Source organism: Xyrauchen texanus, chromosome 19 (genome assembly GCF_025860055.1).
Source record: "Xyrauchen texanus isolate HMW12.3.18 chromosome 19, RBS_HiC_50CHRs, whole genome shotgun sequence".
In the NCBI taxonomy this organism is placed as follows: domain Eukaryota; kingdom Metazoa; phylum Chordata; class Actinopteri; order Cypriniformes; family Catostomidae; genus Xyrauchen; species Xyrauchen texanus.
Window position 1 is genome coordinate 39,306,398 of NC_068294.1, and position 17,704 is coordinate 39,324,101.

At 37.6% G+C, this 17,704-nt stretch overlaps 1 protein-coding gene across 1 annotated transcript in view; it reads right to left on the minus strand.

The window, feature by feature from the left end:
- The window catches only part of LOC127659704 (endoplasmic reticulum-Golgi intermediate compartment protein 1), a 39,807-nt gene that overhangs the window by 3,735 nt on the left and 18,368 nt on the right, over window positions 1-17,704 (minus strand). Inside the window, exons 3-9 of the mRNA XM_052149647.1 lie at window positions 13,812-13,884; window positions 13,298-13,392; window positions 7,405-7,529; window positions 6,777-6,881; window positions 6,614-6,674; window positions 5,123-5,223; window positions 592-714 (exon numbers count right to left, since the gene is read on the minus strand). Coding sequence (XP_052005607.1) covers window positions 592-714; window positions 5,123-5,223; window positions 6,614-6,674; window positions 6,777-6,881; window positions 7,405-7,529; window positions 13,298-13,392; window positions 13,812-13,884 — 683 coding nt within the window. The remainder of the gene's footprint in view (window positions 1-591; window positions 715-5,122; window positions 5,224-6,613; window positions 6,675-6,776; window positions 6,882-7,404; window positions 7,530-13,297; window positions 13,393-13,811; window positions 13,885-17,704) is intronic.

The window sequence follows — 17,704 nt, forward strand, 5'->3', positions numbered from 1 at the left end:
GACAGACAAACAAGAACATTGTCAATTCAGATGGATGGATGGATGGAATGCATATGGATGGATGGAATGCATATGGATGGATGTATGGATGGATGGAATGCATATGGATGGATGTATGGATGGATGGAATGCAGATGGATATGGATGGATGGAATGCATATGGATGGATGGATGGATGGAATGCATATGGATGGATGGATGGAATGCATATGGATGGATGGATGGAATGCGGATGGATGGATGGAATGCATATGGATGGATGGAATGCATATGGATGGATGGATGGATGGAATACATATGGATGGATGGATGGAATGCATATGGATGGATGGATGGATGGAATGCATATAGATGGATGGATGGATGGATGGATGGAATGCATATGGATGGATGGATGGAATGCGGATGGATGGATGGAATGCATATGGATGGATGGATGGAATGCATATGGATGGATGGATGGATGGAATGCATATGGATGGATGGATGGAATGCATATGGATGGATGGATGGAATGCGGATGGATGGATGGAATGCATATGGATGGATGGATAGAATGCATATGGATGGATGGATTGAAAAGACACTCACGGTAGTGATAAAGCGGTAGAGCGGCTGTCTTCTCTCTGTATATTTGACTGTGATTGGACTCAGGTCATAACGAAACCAGATAGCTGGGATGATGCGTCCCGTGTGGCTGTATGCAACATATTCCTGGTAAAGAGAAAATACTAAGTATTTTTCAATATTCTGCCCTTATTAAATCAAACATGCCTGGATATTACACTAACAATCATGGCATTTGTCATCTAATCATAATAATTTATAGTTCCACAGTATAGTATCAAGAGTTTTCTTTGTATAAATGAACAGGTGTGAAGTACTGGAGTAATTAGGAAGCATGACTACATGGAATTATATAATGTACTGTAATAATGTTAATGTACATTTGAAAATCCATGTCATAAAGCAAAGCATTTACGGGTCATTCTTCATTTGCAGTGGCAAATGGTGTCCCTCTACTTTGAAGCAACACTCAACTTTAACCTCGTGCAACCCCGCGTTCGCTATACGCAATGCATAATTTCATTTCATTTAAACCGACTGATCTCAGTTCAGGAGACTCTGTGGACTGGCCAATTTTTTTAACACAAATAAAAGTGGTTATATAACGAAAATATATTTAATTAAACATGTATATATTAATTAAATTAAGAAAAATTTTAAGAAAAAGTAGTGTCCCTCTAATTCATGTCTGTGGTGTTAAAACGATGGAAACTGCCCCTTTAAGAAAAAAGAAAATTCAATTTGGACTACTTCCTGTGTGTAAAGGTCATTGTAGGTGATGTTTATCTGAGAAGTACATGGTGAGTTTTTTTCTTTCTTATTAAATTAAAAACACCACACCAGAGTCTGTAGTGTTACAATCATTACTTGCAGATTTAATAGGTTTGAATCTAATATTTGATAACTATAACCTTAACATTAATATTTCATAACATCCTCTGACCTTGAAACTATCATGATGGCAGCCTCCATGTTAGAGAAGTCCAAATTTGCATGTGGCATTACTCCATAGTAACTCCACAGAAAATATACAGACAGAAACATGGTCGTAATGCAAGATGTCTGTGGTGTCACTCAAAATTGTATCTTAAAATTCTTTCCTTCAGAGCCAATTAATCTTAATATTTGACATTTTCCAAATCTTAAAGTGAGTTTAGCCTGACAGAACAAACACTATTCTGATAATTTGTCATTTATTTTTTCCCCATTTACGTCAAAATAAATAGAGATAACTCTCCCTTGATGAAAATAGGGTCTAATCTCATTTATCTATGATTGTGAAGGTTAATGTTATCAAAATGAATTGTATAATGTACCCGTTACAGTCTCTCTCTCCCTATAGATGTCCCCCTCTCTTGTTTCAAGCAATTTGATAGCATAGCAAAGTCCGGTAAGCGTCCTAGATAACATTCAATAAGTTACATGGGCTGATAGACAAAGGTGTACTAGCCCTACCCAAGATTTTGTTTTATTATTATGCATTTGGACATTTGGCTCACTGGTCGCTTCCACCTGAGAGAGCCCCTCCCTGGTTTTGTTTTAAACAAGAAGTTCTTGCCCCTATTTCACCATTGGAAAGCCTTTCTGTCAAACTAACCAGAGAAGTTATTACACCCTGTTATCTCGCATTTTCACTCGGTATGGACAAGTGTCCAGAGTGTTTAATTCAGACATTTATTTAAATGTTGCCTCGAGCACATGACTGAACCCAAAATTATGTATATAAGTCCCCCTTCTGCTGGTCAGAGTGGAATGTGAGGGAGGTTAATACGCTCAGTGATGATATATATGAGAGTGGAGTGTTGAGAAACACTCCACTGAATATGAAAACTGAATATGGTTCAACATTTTGGGATTCCCAGATGTCAGATTTATAGGTATTTACAGCTGCACCACCTGCTCTGTATTGTTTTTGGGAGTAGCACACACACCCCTAAAGCAGCAGACACTATGGAAGTGGTGATTATTGATTTTGGAAAAGGTCATGAGGCATCAGTGTATTACTCCCTGCTAATACAGAGTCTGGGGTACAGAGCTTTTTAACTTCTCTCAAGAGATTATATGAGAAAGATTTAAACTTGGTATTGAAGGAGGGAGTGTGGGCTAGGATTCAAAAAAATGTCAAGTCTGCATCAAGAGATGCAAGGGTTCGCCTTATGCAATTCAAAATGTTTCATCGATTCTATTGGACCCCCTTCTAGATTATAGGTATAGGTTTGGTCTTGAAGACACACCAACCTGCTGGCGATGCCAATCGGAGGATGGAGACACAACCCATGTTTTTGGGGGTACGTTAAGATACAATTGTTTTGGTTGAGGGTTCAGAACATTGTATGCGACGTCTTGGGCATTAGGGTTTTATTTTGCCCCTGACTCTGTATTCTGGGAGATGGGGCGGTCTTCAGTGTGGGGAATAATCATGTGGAGGATTGGGTTCTCTCCAGTGCTATTAAATACGTAGCAATAATGTATATTATTAAAGGTGCACTCAGTAACTTTTCTGCTTGTCATTTGGACTTACACTGACAACTATCGTCATGGATGCAGCATAATTTAAAATCAATAGTTTTCCATTTCAGATACCATTGTAGAAATGTAGTATTCACAGTCAGCCATGATTACTTTAATCAGTGAGTGAAAGTGTCAAATAACAGGACGGTTACGGAGACTAAGCAAGTAGTATTCAGTTGGTCATGTGATTGTAACGTGGCAACCCCAATGTGTGGACCCTCTCCATGTAGAATAAAACAGCATTTATAAGGTTACTGACATGACTGGAGTCTTCATTTTAATGTGAGTGGTCAAGATTTCCTACATACATTGCAAAATTACAATTCCTGTCTTTCGGAGTTATAGTTTTTTAATGAGGAAAAAATGAGTGCACCTTTAAATAAATAAGAAGCATTTTTACAAATTCTGCCTCTCGTTTGCCACTCCAATTGAAGAATGACCCATACATAGTCAGGTTACATTTTGTAAATCAAAGCAAAGTCCCTTTAAGGCAAATCAGGTCAGACGGCGGCCATGTTTGTAACACCTCTGGGCAGCATGCAGGAAGCTATTTTTATTTATGGATACAGTTCTTATCTTCTTGAATGAGGATAGACCAACATCTCTAAAACTGTTGGTCAAGGTTAAGAGCAAACAACATATTTCAAAGCAGCAATCAAATCTGACAACAATTTTGTCATAGATTGTGCTTCTTTAGCTCAGATCATGCTAAAGTACAAACTTTTTTAGGCTAGTCCTGCTAATGCATATGCACGTTCTCTATAAATCTGACTGGCTATATTCTATTTTTCATGGTTCCATTCCTAGAGTCGATTTCAGCATCAAGGCAAAAGTATGTCGGTTTTCAGCATGTCATTCCATCTAGTCCACGGTTGAAGGTCCACCTTTCAAAGTGTCTGCAGTTTTTCCTGACCAACCACTGGTTGGTGCCATTTTGATTCTGATTGCAACTGGACCAAAGTATGTCATTTCTGCGCCACCAAAAGTATTGCAAAAATAAACATCGTTTTCAAAACAGCTTTCTGAATATGCCGAGAACATCTGAGACAATTAACCTATGAATGGCCATCTAACAGTTGTCTCAGCATATTAATATTGGATAGAATAAAGGATTTTAATACTGAAAAAGTTACATACTTCAGCTTTAAATGTTTGTTGAGGAAAAATTGAGTTCAGGCTCAACTTGTACAGTTGTTGGCTTTCAAAATAACTCGAAGTAGTGATCTCTATGTAACTAACCTCGGGCCATCGCTTCATGTCACTTGCTCATTTTTGACTGGTGAGTTACTGACAAAAGTCGGTCATCTTGACTCTGTAAATTATTGGCACTATGGAGCCACATGTTTATTTGGCAATTTGTTCAAATGTAATGAGCTAAACATCACATTACCTGCTACAAACATATGAACATGCGAGTGAATACACCAGAGACCGGAAAAGCGGAAACAGGCTTCCGTTATAAATCGTAGAACACGTCTGCGTTCAGGAAAAAGGTGGATCCTCTTATGACCACGAGTCCATATGGATGCATTTGATGCAAGCGCACAACGACTGTTTTGTGATACTCTTTTAGCGCAGTCAATGCCATGAGCATGCACCGACAACGTGCAAAGACGCTTCATGCGCCCGACTGTGCTAAAAGACTATCACAAAGACGCCTTAGTGTGCATCCGTGTTCATGAGTTTTGACTTTTAATGGAGTAAAATTATGAAATATTACCTGTACTTCAACTTCAATACCCGACCCAATACCCATGAATAGGAACATCCTGACTTCAAATTAACCCAGCACAAACGCCTGTCCAGTCATGTACAGACATAATGCCACCAGCTGTCTCTGCACACGTCCCCTGAGAGTCTTTAAAGGTGATAAATGCTTGATGTTACTTAATAAAGACGCCCATAATTCATCCGGTGTCTACGGTAACCAGAGGCTGATTTACAAGGACTCAGCTCAGCACACTCATTTAGAAGAGATATAAATTTAGATTCATAACTTCACACAAGCAGTTTCAGTAACATGGATACCAGAGTCTAGGATTACCTTGTTTGCCACTGTGTACTGGTAGGAAAACCTCTGCTTTCCTCCTAGATCCTCATAAACTGTGGGGACGATCTTGAGAATATAATCATGAGAGGCCAAAGCTGAGGAGAACGAGAGCTAGAGACTTAAGAAACACTGTAAAATATATGAATGTCACTATCTATTTTAAAGTGATGAAAATGAAGACATAGTATTTGGACACTTTCTAGTGAAACGTTTGTGGGTCATCTACTAACTCTGCTAGGATGCCTATATGAATCTGAGGTGAACTGACTTCATTAATCCATTAAAATGACAGTGATATCAGTTGTTTAAAAGTCATTGCAAAAACAGCTTAAGTTCATTATGAGAAAACAGTAGCATCATTTGTTTCCAAATGCCACCTGGTTTGATATATTTATATCTAATGCAGTGAAATCCACACACTTCTACAGTGGTGGCCAAAAGTTTGGAATAATGTACAGATTTAGCTCTTACTTAAACTACTTCAAAGATTTCTCACCAAAAAATCCTCCACATGCAGCAATGACAGCTTTGCAGATCCTTGTTATTCTAGTTGTCAATTTGTCCAGATACTCAGGTGACATTTCACCCCACACTTCCTGTAGCACTTGCATAGATGTGGCTGTCTTTTTGGGCACTTCTCACACACCTTACAGTCTAGCTGATCCCACAAAAGCTCAATGGGGTTAAGATCCATAACACACTTTTCCAATGATCTGTTGTCCAATGTCTGTGTTTCTTTGCCCACTCAAACCTTTACTTTTTGTTTTTCTGTTTCAAAAGTGGCTTTTTCTTTGCAATTATTCCCATAAGACCTGAACCCCTGAGTCTTCTCTTTACTGTTGTACATGAAACTGGTGTTGAGCGGGTAGAATTCACTGAAGCTGTTAGCAGAGGACATGTGAGGTGTCTATTTCTCAAACTAGAGACTCTGATGTACTTATCCTCTAGTTTAGTTGTACATCTGGCCTTCCACATCTCTATCTGTCCTTGTTGGAGCCAGTTGTCCTTTGTCTTTGAAGACTGTAATGTACGCCTTTGTATGAAATCTTTGTAGCATTGTATAGCTTTCATTCCTCAAAACAATGATTAACTGATGAGTTTCTAGAGAAAGCTGTTTCTTTTTTGCCATTTTTGACCTAATATTGACCTCAAGACTATTGCACACTGTGGCAACTCAAAACAAACACAAAGACAATGTTAAGCTTACTTTAATGAACCAAATAGCTTGCATCTATTGTTTGATATAATGGCAAGTGCCAATCTAGTAACAAATTAGCAATTTAACATGATTACTCAAGGATATGGTGTTGGAGTGATGGCTGCTGGAAATGGGAAATACTGATTTCCTTCCGAAACATCAAAATCTGTACATTATTCCAAACATTTGGCCGCCAGTGTATGTGTGACTTAAGTGTCAAAATACTTTCTGGACTCCATAGAGTTAAAGGTAAGATTAGAAATGGGAAAGCAAAAAATAAACATCACCATTGGACTGAAGTCTGTTAGCTCCACCCAAAGCATTAAAAGCCCCCTGGACATTTTGCACCTGTAAAAGTCACATTCATTGCTGAATTATATGAAAGTGGTTAATACATGTTTTTTATTGTGTTTATGTATTTGTAATTGACTGCATAATTGACAAAACTACCAGAAGCTTCTCTCCAAACGCGAGTTTATGGATGATGTGAGTCATATCGGGGTTCTGTGGCTGAGCAGTCGCACTGTGTGTTGACACATGAAAGTTTCCTGGAACCTACAGGAAACAGATCAAAAGTTACTGTACAGGCACATTAAAAAAATGTAAAATGATGAGGACCAACTGATAAATCTACAAACTCACCTGTCCAGTCTACATGCATACTAAAGTTAAATGAGCAAATGTTTGTCTGATAAAATATTTAAAGAGATATTTTGGGACATAAACATTGATCTGTTTGTCACCCATACCTTTCATATCACTTCTAATTACATTGATTGAACCACTGGTATCGTATGGATTACTTTTATGCTGCCTTTATGTGCTTTTTGGAGCTTGACAGTTTTGGTCACCATTCACTTGCATTGTATGGACCTACAGAGCGGAGATATTCATCTAAAAATTATCTTACGTGTTCTGCAGTAGAAAGAAATTCATACACATCTGGGATGGCATTAGGGTGAGTAAATGATGAGAGAATTTTCATTTTTGGGTGAACTGTACCTTTAAAATCAGCCATTATAAAAAGGAACGTTCTACATCCAACAAGTACAAAAAGTGCATTTTAAAAATAACTTACTTTATTAATACTGAATTCTCCTTCAAAGCGGCATCCGTAACCATTGTTGAGTGACACTTTCATTGAATTATCTATGTGGCCCACTTCATGTCGCCCCATTTCGTCCTGAATGTCCAAACCCACCACTACATACAGAAATACATAGAGAGATAGAAATAGAGAAAGAGAGAGAGACAAACAGACAGGGAAAAAGCACTCAGAAAACTTTACATTGCACAGGGAACATTATACTTTTACAAAAGCATTATAGACAATCGAGAAATATTAAAGGGGTTGTTCACCAAAAAGAAAATTGTCAACATTTACTCATCCTCATGTTGTTTTAATTACTTTCTTCCGTGCAACACAAAAGGAGAATGTTCAGGTGGCTCTTTCTGAAATTTAAGCCATTATGCACCAAATATTTTAAAAGACTTTCAGTGTATAACAACTTTTTCAACATATGGGGTTGGAACGACATGAGGGTCAGTAAATTATTAACTATCCCTATAAAAACACTGATATTTTCATCTTGCAAAAGATTCATGAAGTGCCACAATATACTGTATCTGCAACTAATAGACTCTACAATACACAACTTGCATTTAATCAGTTATTTCTATATCACAGACTCGAAATATATAAAACCCTGTCAGTGTGATGCAATAGATATTCCTTCAGGATCTTCCGACGCTGTGGGTTGGTAGGTCAAGTTATGCTGAGAGCGTGTCGTCATATTGCCCAACACTATTTTAAGACTACATTTCTAATGGGGTGGCTGGCAACATAGTCTCCTTACTCATGTGACGACAGGTATGAATACACAACATGACCTTAAAAGATTGAAAAAAGAAAGGTCGGCCACAGACACCAAAACAAGGTGTTTGAATATTTCCAATGTGCCAAACCATTTACATTGCTCTGGTCTGTTAAAACTGCTTGGACGTTAAAGTGTTTTTAAAACACAATAAGGTTTCCCCTTTAGGTTAGATTCAAGTCATTATACTTCAATATGCAATTTACTCGAATATACAATTTTCCCTCATTAAAGAATAAACGTGCGAATGAAATTGCTGATAAAGGGCAATGTGACGTGTGCGCAGAATACGGTTTATGAAGTGTACAAAAAGGGAAACGTATCTTCCACATTTGCCACATAATCACACAACAAGGGTTGAAAATGTACGCAATTGTAAAGGTCACTTTGAGGGAACAATGTTTATGCTTCCATAAATAACTAATATTGAACGGAAACAGACAAAAATGTATTTTAGAGCCAAAGTCATGTCACCAAAAATAATTATTTATTATTATAAAATGTATTTAAAGTGTGGAAAACGTAGTTGTGTCATGCTAACAATGGAACTAATGCATTGCCAAATGTCCTTCTTACGTTTAATGATTCATTTGTAAGATTTGATCACAATTAATAAATGTAAATAGTCATGAAGTATTAGACAATTTTAGGTAAACACTGTCAACTTGCCAGTGTTAAAGGAATATTCTGGGTTCAGTACAAGTTAAGATCAATCGACAGTGTTGTTGCATAATACTGATTACCAAAAAACATTTTTAAAATATGTTTGACTTGCCCCTCATTTTATTAAAAATAATCTGGGTTCCAGTGAGGCACTTACACTGGAAGTAAATGGGGCTGAAGTGAAAATAATGACGAGTCAAAATGATTATTTGTTTAAATCAACATTATGCCAGAAATGCTGTCTGAGCTTAACTTGTATTGAACCCGGAACATTCCTTTAACTGTACTGATACTGCATTTCAAAACATTTCAATGCTACTTAGAGTTAATGCATACAATGTGCATTTTTCAATTATGCCATAACCCGTAACTTTACCTCTAGAAATAAGAATTGACATCTAAATTATATGGAAATAGTCAAAATATAGTTAGTAGTGTTCACAAAGGCGAACGTATACTTCTGTTGTCTTCAGAAAAATATCTAGTTCTACAGACCGTTTGAAAACAGGTCAGTAAATGATGACATTATTGAGAACATTTGCGGAGTGAGTTATGACTCATAACAAGTATATAAAAAAGAAAAAAAGAAAAGGCTTGGGTTTCACTCACAAGTGTTCTTTTTAAAAGAAACAAGGTCTTCCATAATAGGCATGACCTCTACTTTCCTTTCTTCTCGCTCATGAGAACTGCCCGAGATGATGCTCCGAACATAGTTTAAGTCTTGTGTAATGTGGGTGAAACAGCCAGTTGCAAATGTCTTTGCAAACATTTCATGATCTGCCCAAAAGTGACATCAGAGGTGACCGCACAGCTAAGGGTGCTGTTGCTTAAGAGTCATCAAAGTTATTTTCCAAACTAATTATTTTATTTATTTTTATTCCAAAAACAGAAAGACACTTTTGGTTACGCTTGATGAAACTTGACTTATATTTCAAATAGTGACCAAACAACGCATTGGACCCAACGTTGATCCTTATTCAGATTTTTATATTTATTTCGAAGTAGATACAAAATGTTTAATGACAGGAGTAAAATACAGTTTAGCCAAAAATGTGGTTAAAATAATCAGAGAACGTAAGGAAGATGATTTATAACCATTTTTATTTATACCCACCAAAATAACAATATTAAAAAAAAAATATTACAAGAAATGAACCCTACTTAAGTTAATAAGAAAGCACAATTAAAACGTCTAGTTATGAGACAAGGAGGGATAGCGAAACTAGTCCAATGACACATTCTTTAAGTTACTTAATGACCAAAAAGGCTTTAAATTGCAAATTTGTCATTCTGTGTCAGCGCTACCAGAAGTCGCTGGCTTTTTACTGAGAAAAGAAATATATAAATATGTTCAAAGGCAAAATTTGTAATGCTATGGATCAATATTTAAAGAGTTATTTAAAACTTTCGACAAATTCAATGGACGAAAAACAAATGTGGGTCACATGGTATTAAACTACTACTACTTGTCCAACAAAACAAAGGTCTGAAGTACAAATAATGTTCAAACTAGAAATGTACTTTTATTTATTCACATGAAAACAATAATGTCCATTTTCTAGAGACCAGAGAGACTGTTCAGTTCGTGCAATACATATCATTAATGATCCAAGCACAAAAGGTGCTGAAACTCTATTGTATTTGTACTGATTCTCTTAAGACGCTAAATGTGTCGAATCAGATCAACTAGAGATGGTCTTGATAAAATATTAGGCTACCAATGACAAACTATGAAGTGACAATTTGAAAAAAGCTGCGACCTTGAGGACGCATGTGATAAAATCATTTACGCAAACATGACATGTTTTTGTCATTTAGGAAAACCGTACGTAGAGCATTGCAAAATATGAAAGAGAATTTCCTCAAACAGTTGATTTCATGATTTCCATTCAGTTTCAATGATGTCTGAATGTGCAAGGACGATAGGGAATCCATCATTGGGAAAACCCACACAATGTACAGGTACATCTCAAACCGAGACTTTCAGTGCTGGTAAACGGTGCTTGTGTGTGGGAGGTCTGCACTGCGCATCGTTTCCTGTAACAATCTACTTAACGTACCTTAGGACCTGGTTCACACCATCATTTTAATTCTGTCATTATTTACTCACCCTAATCTTGTTCCAAACTTGCATTCCCTTATTCCGTGGAACTCAAAGGGGACAATTAAAAAAATTATTTAAGCAGCTCTTTCAACACAACAACAGTTCATAGCAACCAAATTTGTCAAGCTCCAGACAGGACAAATAAAACAACAAAAAGCACCATATAAGAGGTCCATATGGCTTGTCCACAATATTCCAAGTCTTCTGAAGCCAGACAACAGCTTTTGTGGGGGGAGGAATCCCACGTTTGAGTCTATAATTACAAAAAATGATGTGTCACGTTTGGTTACTACACTTTTGCAAAATATGGCTACAGAAGAGAAATACGGATTACTTTTATTTATTTATTTATTTATTTATTCTCTTTCTGGAGCTTCACAGATGCATGGTCCTATTTTAAGAGCGCTATGCCTATGGCGATATGTCATGCATGCAAAGTCAGTGTGCACGGCCATGAAGTTTTGATATTTTTTTGTGCAAGCATGCGCTAAGTCTTCGGCGCAAGTGGATTGGCAAGATTGCAGACACAATGCACTAATGGGCTGGGTCAAGTGCAGTTTAATTTTTAAGGTTCTTCACCGGTTATTGCACCATCTGTGTCCTATTATATAGTCCATTAACTGTTGAGGAATCTCGATATAAATGAAGACAGCCCATTCACAAGTATCCGGACTGTGATTTATGTGTTGTATGTTCATTTGTGTGTTTATGTGTTGTATGTTCATTTCTGTACAGCGTCTTTGAGTTTTGGAAATGCGCTATACACTATATTATTACAATTATAATGATTAATCTTACTGATCCACTGACACACAAATCATGGCTAGTTTCTTTGATATCATCTGTTGGTGGAATCTCCAAACAGCAAAAGCTGGAACTGAGTTTAGACTTTGTGCCGGGATTAGACAATGTTCTTGTGACGAGGAGGAGGGCAAGGCCAGGCCGTGAGGGTGCACGCCTGGTGCCGAGTTAACCCAGTCAGCGGGAGAAAGAAATAAGGATCAGAGAGAGAGAGAGAGAGAGAGAGAGAGAGAGAGAGAGAGAGAGAGAGAGAGACACTGAGCTGTGTTTGTGTCTGCTGAAAAGCAAAGTTTTATGTTGTGTTTAAGTTGAATATTAAAGTCTACGTGTATTGTTCAAGCTGGTCCCAGCTTCCTCCTTTCCACCCAACAACGAACCTTGTTACATTGGTGCCGAAACCCGGGAAGGACGAAGGAATGCGCTGTCATGGAATCCTCACTGCTGCCGTTGCCAGGAGGCAGTGCCTCTGGCTGAGGACCATGTGAAAGCGTGTTCAGGGCCGGCAAACAGGAGCATTTTTCTTCTTTTTTCTCTCTCTCTCGGGCTCTCCCACTCTCTTCTCTCTCCCCTCTCCCTCCCCTCATCCTACTTGGGTTCCCAGGAGGTGGTAAAGACCAGCTGGCGCCAAAGGAGCAACTCCTCCCCTCCAGGGGGAGTAGGTCAAACTGGTTGGTACCCCGGCCTGAATCAGGCATTGGGGGAATGGGATGAGGGCGTGGCCAGGCTGTGAGGGTGCATGCCTGGTGCTGAGTTGCCCCAATCAGCGGGACAGAGAGAGATAAGGAGCAGCCGGGGATGCCAGAGAGAGAGAGAGAGAGAGAGAGAGAGAGAGAGACACACACAAAGCTGTGTTTATGTCTACGTGTCAGTGTTCTGCTGAAAAGCAAAGTTTTTTGTTGTGTTTAAGTTGAACAATACAGTCTACGTGTATTGTTCAAGCCGGTCCCAGCTTCCTTTCCACCCAACAACGAACCTTGTTACAGATCTCAAATGCCTATTTCTCAGGAAATAATCTAATTGCGCTTTGCGCCACTTCATTAACATACAATAAACCCACAGGTTGCACGTATTCACCCACAGATAGCAAAAACCCTTCCACCTATGCACACTTGCGCTGGCCCGAGAATTGGGCTCAGAGTTAGCGCACTCCCTAAAAAAAATTGGATAAGGTGTAACGCACGGTCGTTGCACGTAGCACCTAGCATGGTAGTCAAAATTAATTGTTGTTATATGGCAAGAGCTGCGTGAAGATTTTTTTTTATATTTCTAATTTGTTTTCCACCAAAAAAAAATAACATCATCACCATATGGGTTTGGAACAACATGAGGGTGAGCAAATAATTACAGAATAAAAATTTTTGGGTGACCTATCCTTATAACTGAATGAAATACCTCATATAACAGGAAAATCGCTGTTAACACTCAAAAATGAGTTTGAGTTACAATCATAACATGCCAACTCTGGATGTTGTCATACACATGTGGATGGAAAAACAAAGAGTATTTATGTATTTTATGTATATACTCACAATCACAGTGTAAGTTTGGCAAACTGATGTTTAAACTCACATCTATCTTCCCACCACTGTCCTTATCAGGGTCATCTACATACAGTTCATTTACTCTGGAAACACACACAAACACACACATTCAATTTAGCATTGACTCATGCTCACGATCAAACCTTGGCCATCTTGGCCAATTTGTCTCGTGACAGTAAAATACCAACACTGCAGTAACTTGCCATTTGCAATCCACACTTCTCATGACAAACAGTTGAAAGAAGTTGACAAATAGGCAGCAATGTTTTTATCCTGTGTGAACGGACTTGTCACTGGGGTTACAACAGTGTGATTGCAATCGGGTCATAAAGTCATACATCTTTTAATGGAGGTAATCTAATTACTTTATGTCCTATCGGTGACCTGAGTGAAAAGTGTAAATATTGATGAAGGTCTGTGAAGGTTTAATGTGTATCTCATCATAGGTACGTGTCTTCACATCTTTGATTGTTGCAACGTGTGATAAAGCATTCATACATACATTTCTGTGGCGATGAATCCTGTCAGTTCGGAGAGAAAGAGGAACAACATGAAGACACAGCAGCATATTGAAACTGAGGGGACAAGAAGAGGTCAAGAATTGTGAGCAATCTGTTCAAACATTCACTATGACAACAACAGGGGCCTCATGTATAAAACTTGGAGTAGATTTCATCCTAAAGGTTTTTGGATTTATAAAAGAGTACCTTTATCTTTTGTTTTGTATGGTATTTTTCATAATGTTTTTCAAAAGGCTAACAACATGAACAGGGTTGTCTGCGTTTTGTCGCGATTAACGGTGTCATGCGGACTTTGAACTCCCGGTACGTTCGACTACTGAATGCATCCGTTTTACCAGGCCATTCCGCATTGGTCAGATCATCTTTATTTGAATGTTGTTTTTTACCTTGTATTTTCTGTAACAAAAACACAATTCGAGGTGAATGGCCTTTGGGAATCTAAAATATCACGAGCCAAGAAATCCTAAAATATGTTCCTTCTGTATGATGCCACGGGAAAGTCATGCAAAAGTAGCGTTTCCATTCCAATATTTCCTTTTCACAGCTTATACTTTAATGCATTTTCAATGAGTTATATAAAGTTTCGGAGTGGTGGTGGTGTAGTGGGCTAAAGCACATAACTGAAAATCAGAAGGTCGCTGGTTCGATCCCCACAGCCACCACCATTGTGTCCTTGAGCAAGACACTTAACTCCAGGTTACTCCGGTGGGGATTGTCCCTGAAATAAGTGCACTGTAAGTCACTTTGGATAAAAGCGTCTGCCAAATGCATAAATGTAAAAATGTAAAGTGAATATAGCCTAACATCGGCTGTATATCAGTTACTTCTGATTCAAGTGCTTAACTCTATACCTTTTTATTCAAAATGTTGGTTATTGTATGAAAAGCTGAGTTCAATACTTGGCCAGCTAGTGTTGGCAATTCACACACACACACACACACACACACACACACACACACACACACACACACACACACACACACACACACACACGTAAAAGAGTGTGTACGCACAGACAAGAGTGTGCAGACGGTGCACAGAACACATATTTACATTTACATTTAGCAAACGCTTTTATCCAAAACAGCGAGTGACTTATTTCTATCCAAAGCGATATTTATGCCAAGTTTATTTTTTATAAATCTAGATGTGTGCGTGGAAAATTGTGTATGGAAATTTCACTCCCCATTTTGTACCATCGTGTAAGAAATGTCATATATAAATAAACTTGCCTCGACTGTTGTAGACTTGCATAAAGAGTATGCATGTTATATTGTGTTGAGGAAGTTATTTTCAAAGTAACATTACTTTGCTTCTCCCCAAGGAACAATTTTTTAGTGTTTGCTGAAAATATCTCTATGAACAAAAAGGTAATGAACATTTTCAAAGACATTAGCCACGATGTCATTCCTATACAAGGTTCCCACCTTTTAGACAAATGAAATTCCATTTTCTATGACCTTTCAAGTCATTTCCGTGATTACTACATACAGGTTTTTAAAAATATTTTTTATTTGATTCGCTTTTATAAAAAAATATTTTATATACACTGCCGGCCAAATGTTTGGAATAATGTACAGATTTTGCAGTTTCGGAACGAAATTGGTACTTTAATTTACCAAAGAGGTATTCAACTGATCACACAGTATAGTCAGGACATTACGGATGTAAAAAACAGCAACATCACTATTTGAAAAATGTCATTTATGATCAAATCTAGACAGCAGCATCACTCCAACACCTTATCCTTGAGTAATCATGCTAAATTGCTAATTTGGTACTACAAAATCACTTGCCATTATATCAAACACAGTTGAAAGCTATTTGGTTCTTTAAATGAAGCTGAACATTGTCTTTGTGTTTGTTTTTGAGTTTCCACAGTGTACAATAGACTGGCATGTCTTAAGGTCAATATATGGTCAATATTTAAGTTTATACAATGCTTGAAATTGCCAAAAAACTGAAGATTTCATATAAAGCTGTACACTAGTCTTCAAAGACAAAGGACAACTGGCTCCAACAAGGACAGAGAGAGATGTGGAAGACCAGATGTGCAACTAAACAAGAGGATAAGTCCATCAGAGTCTCTAGTTTGAGAAATAGACGCCTCACATGTCCTCCGCTGACAGCTTCATTGAATTCTACCCGCTAAACACCAGTTTCATGTACAACAGTAAAGAGAAGACTCAGGGGTTCAGGACTTATGGGAAGAATTGCAAAGAAAAAGCCACTTTTGAAACAGAAAAACAAAAAGTAAAGGTTTGAGTGGGCAAAGAACACAGACATTGGACAACAGATCATTGGAAAAGAGTGTTATGGATCTTAACCCCATTGAGCTTTTGTGGGATCAGCTAGACTGTAAGGTGTGTGAGAAAGTGCCTGAAAAGACAGTCACATCTATGGCAAGTGCTACAGGAAGTGTGGGGTGAAATGTCACCTGAGTATCTGGACAAAGTGACAACTAGAATGACAAGGATCTGCAAAGCTGTCATTGCTGCACGTGAAGGAGTTTTTGATGATAACTCTTTGTAGTTGTTTAAGAAGTTCTGAACATTTACATTTTTGCAAATTGTAATAATATATTTTCACGTTATTAATGTCCTAACTATACATTGTGATCAGTTGAATGCCACTTTGGAGAATAAAAGCACCAATTTCTTTCCATAAGATCAAAGTCTGTACATTATTATATATATACTGTATACACAGCTCTGCAAAAAATTAAGAGACCAGTGCAAAACTATCAGTTTCTCTAGATTCAAGCGAACAACACACAAACAATTATAATCTACCATGCCTTTATGGAACACATCTCATTAAACATTCACAGTGCTGTGGAAAAAGTGAATTTAAAGACGATAAAGTTATCTCAAAGAGCTTAGATATTCATCTGTCCACAGTAAGACAAATTCTCTATAAATGGAGATGATTTAGTACTCTGACTACACTCCCTAGAAGTGACCAACCAGCCAAGATGACTCTATTCCAAAATTCCTTCTGAACATTGTGCAGGTCTAATCCGCAGCTACCGGGAACACTTGGTTGAGGTTATTGCTGCCAAAGGACGATCAACTAGTTATTAAATCCTAGGGTTTGCTTACTTTCTCCACAGCACTGTGAATGTGCTCAATAAAGAAATTAATGATTATAATTGTTTGTGTCAAGGACTAGAAAAAAAAAAAAAAAAAAAAAAAATTTCATTTCAGTTCTTTCTGAGAAAGAAACATTATTTCTTTTTTTTTAATTCATGTTTAAAAGTTCTGCAGCCTCCATTACAAATGGTTACCAGTTAGAACAAAATAAAAGAACGGTTAATAACTATCTTTTTAAAATGACAGTACTCTGCGGGTGGGTGAAATACCAACAGCAGTGTTGTCAGATCTCACAAGAGAAGCAAGCAATCTGGTCTGGGAAAACAAGCTCATGCAAAAACATGTTTGCAATTTATCACAATAGAAATTGTAACATATAGTTAATTAACTGTTAAGTGATATTTTAATTATATATCTGCTTCTGAGTCAAAACCCGGCAGCATCAAATCTGTATTAATGCATCATATGAATAACAATATTTCAGTGAAGACTTCAGTGATGGCAAAGTAGGCAAAGAAATGTGTGATGCAGTAGTTTCCTTCAGGTTCATTTTTTTAAGGCAAAATGAAGTGATGCCGTTCCAAAAATATACTGTGATAAGCCCTTTCGCCTTTAGTTTCATGAAAAATGTACCAGAACAAAATGAACTGGTTATAACCGGTTTCCAGCATTTAAAATGTTTCACCCCGGAACAGTTGAAAATCACTTTGTTACGGTTTTCAGTTACGTTCTGCTAAAATGTTCATATGTTTTTGCTCCTTGAACCATTTTTAGTCCCTGGT